We start from the raw sequence: 3040 nt of genomic DNA, 5'->3' as shown, positions 1-3040 counted from the left end.
ACAAAACAAATTTTTTTTTTTATAAGAATTGGTTCATCATAGGATACGAAGAATAAGTTTAATAAATTGACAATGCATTTGCGTATCGTATCTAAAAGAAATAGACTTTTGTTGTTGCATTTCTGAATTCTGACAATCCGTGATACATGAAGACATAAATTGTGCGTACTTTGTACATAAGTTGGTACACATCTTATATGTTTAGATTGTCATATCAGTTGGAGAATCTTTATACTAATAAACATTTAACGGGTTAGTTAATCCTTTTAAACTAAAGTATGAAATAACACTTGTGCTCCCATTTATCCACTTGTTCCAATTTGTTTAAATAAATAAAATATCGGTAATTAGTTTTCAATAATCACTTGAAATGAAAATAATTGGTATATTAATATAAAATTGTTGTGTACCAAAAATTGAACTATACTTGATTTTAAATGGTATCATTTTGCACCAGAAATATATTTTTCACTAAAATATCTACACAAAATATACTATTTAACTTTCACTCCAACGTTTTGTTTTAATTATATATTTTTGATCATTTAATCTGAACCTTTAACATTTATATGAATCTATGAACAATATATGAAAGGCTACAAATTTGTTTTGCAAAAAGGTTAATACAATATAGTATGATGTGATAAGATATTGGTGTCGCGTCAAATTTTCTAAAAAATGATAGAAGTAAAATTAATATGGTGTTATGCCAAGGCTTGTACCACATATATATGGTGTTAGAGATAAATTTCCACTCCACATTTGATGCTTTGATGTTATATTAGACGGTTAACATATAAAGACGCTAGCTCAACAAAATTATATCATCATATATTACATTCTTGCTGCAATTATACGATACGATATGATATATAAACTTTAAATAAATGAGTCGTGTAGGAAATAATATATATAACATATGCTCATAACATCTTGGATCGAGTATTATAGTTTAAGTACACATGTGATAAATCTTAATGTAATTGATGAATTTCAATATCAAACCAATGAAATTATGATAAATAAATCATTACATCACACTTAGGCAATAATTATTGCCTAGTTATTGACACAAGATCCAAACATACAATACCTCAATAATTAAAGAAAAAAAACCAAAAAAAAAAAAAGGAAAGAAAGAAAGAAATAGAGAAGTGCATGCATATGGAAACCTAAATCAACATCACTTCACAATTCAAACATAAAAATTATAATGAATGTTTATTCGATCGTTTAATACATTTTCATTTTTATTTCGGGTTTAATTCAATTATATAAACCCGCATAATTAAAAATGATTAATGAATTAAACGATCGAATCAAACATATATATATATAATATATATAATATACTTGATTATTCACACTTGAAGCCTGGTGGAATGGTCTTGCCACAAGCACTAAGCAACAAGCTTAGTGAGATTGGAACATTGAGGTTGATTCCCAAAATATTGGCCTTGATGGCAGTGCAAAGGCAAACTGCAGCTTCCAAATCAACCAAACCCTCAAGCAAGGCACAACATTTGCTCGATGAAGGGGTTCCAACGACTACATTGACCAAACCAAGAACGTCGGCACACACCCCTAGCTTTAGGGTGTCCCTAGGGCAAAAGGGGTTTGCCGGGGGATTCTTAGGTGGCGCTGGAACCGTGGGTGTGCATTTACCGCATGCATCGGTATATGTGACGCTAAGGATGAGGAAGATGATGAAGATACTACTAGTGATAGAATGGGATGCCATAGCTAGCTATAGTGAGAAGAAGCAAATAATGATATATAGCTACTATACTATACGTTCTCTAGCTTCTCTATAGAAAGGTGATCTAGTGAAGGGAAGGGTGTACCCTATTTAAAGGAAAAATATCTATTAAATGGATATATGATCATAATGCTAGTAGTAATTTAGCAAATACAATATTTCTTTGATGATTTATCTATATACTATATTTGAAATTATTATTGTTAATATTTATATTTGTATATCTAGCTTATATGTGTGATGAAAAACGTATGTATAATTTTACAAGAATAAGTTAGGTCAAATATTAATTAGTTATAAGTAACATGATACTTATATGTTAAAATTTAACCACATTTAAGTAGCATATAATATATATTTTGAATTACGAGTATATTTTATGTGTGTTGGTATTTTAGAAATGTTTATAAATCTTTTAACTTAAAAAGTCCCCACTTCTAATGTAATATCTCAAGAATTATATATAGTTTGTAAACAATATTTAGATAGGAAAATCCTTTAGGTAGATATTAATTGAGCTTAAGTTAGATTTAATAAGTTGCAAAGATTTTGTAAATAGAAATATAAAAAGTTAGTTAGATAACCTGAATTTAACTGAATTTAATATTTTATAGAAAACCTATTAGTTAAGAGAGAACAATTTTGAGTTATTTAAAGTTTTCATATGAAAAGTTAAGCATTGTGATTGGTTAATTAAAATTTAAAAATATTATCATTTATTAATGTTAATATTGTATTGCCAAATTTCATAACTAATTATATATATATTGCTTATATACATTAACAAAGTAGCACATAGTATATATTTTTTTTTGAAAAAATATTTGTTATATACTTTTAAAAAAGAGAAGATGATTCATCAGAAACAAAAATCGTGTGCAATAACACTATATTGTAAGTTTCTATCCTCACCAGTTGTAACTTTTGTAAGGTTGTGTAAAAGTTATTTGGCATATATAATTAATTTATATTGTCTTATATCTTTGCAATTGAATAGTTTATTATGTTGTCTTATCTTGCCAATTGAATATTTGAATGTTTTAGAGGCGCTACTTTAATTCGGCAAAAATATTCATTAAATTTGGTTAAAGAAAATAAAAAATGGAATGGTGCCCGAACAGTACCCCTCACACAGTCATGTATCACTAAACAAATATTTCTGTCTATTTTTATCAGTTTCAGAGAAGGTGATTAGTTTAGATAAAGAACGTACTTCTCAAATTTTTACCCGTTGAAAGGATATTCACCTTTAGTTAAAACGAGAACGTACCCGCGCGTTGC

General features: G+C 27.9%; 1 protein-coding gene across 1 annotated transcript; it reads right to left on the bottom strand.

The window, feature by feature from the left end:
• Positions 1-968: 968 nt before the first annotated feature.
• Positions 969-1839, bottom strand: LOC122603161 (14 kDa proline-rich protein DC2.15-like). The gene has a single exon (XM_043775794.1). It carries the CDS (start codon positions 1739-1741, stop codon positions 1358-1360), a length of 384 nt encoding a protein of 127 aa, XP_043631729.1. The 5' UTR covers positions 1742-1839; the 3' UTR covers positions 969-1357.
• Between the last annotated feature and the right edge of the window lie 1201 nt (positions 1840-3040).

This window comes from Erigeron canadensis, chromosome 1 (genome assembly GCF_010389155.1).
Source record: "Erigeron canadensis isolate Cc75 chromosome 1, C_canadensis_v1, whole genome shotgun sequence".
Lineage (NCBI taxonomy): Eukaryota > Viridiplantae > Streptophyta > Magnoliopsida > Asterales > Asteraceae > Erigeron > Erigeron canadensis.
The sequence above is the reverse complement of the archived record's forward strand: the minus strand, read 5'-3'. Positions and strand labels throughout refer to the sequence as shown.

Bases quoted from the DNA above. Each gene is read 5' to 3' on its own strand.
- LOC122603161 (XM_043775794.1), bottom strand. From the start codon at position 1,741: ATGGCATCCCATTCTATCACTAGTAGTATCTTCATCATCTTCCTCATC.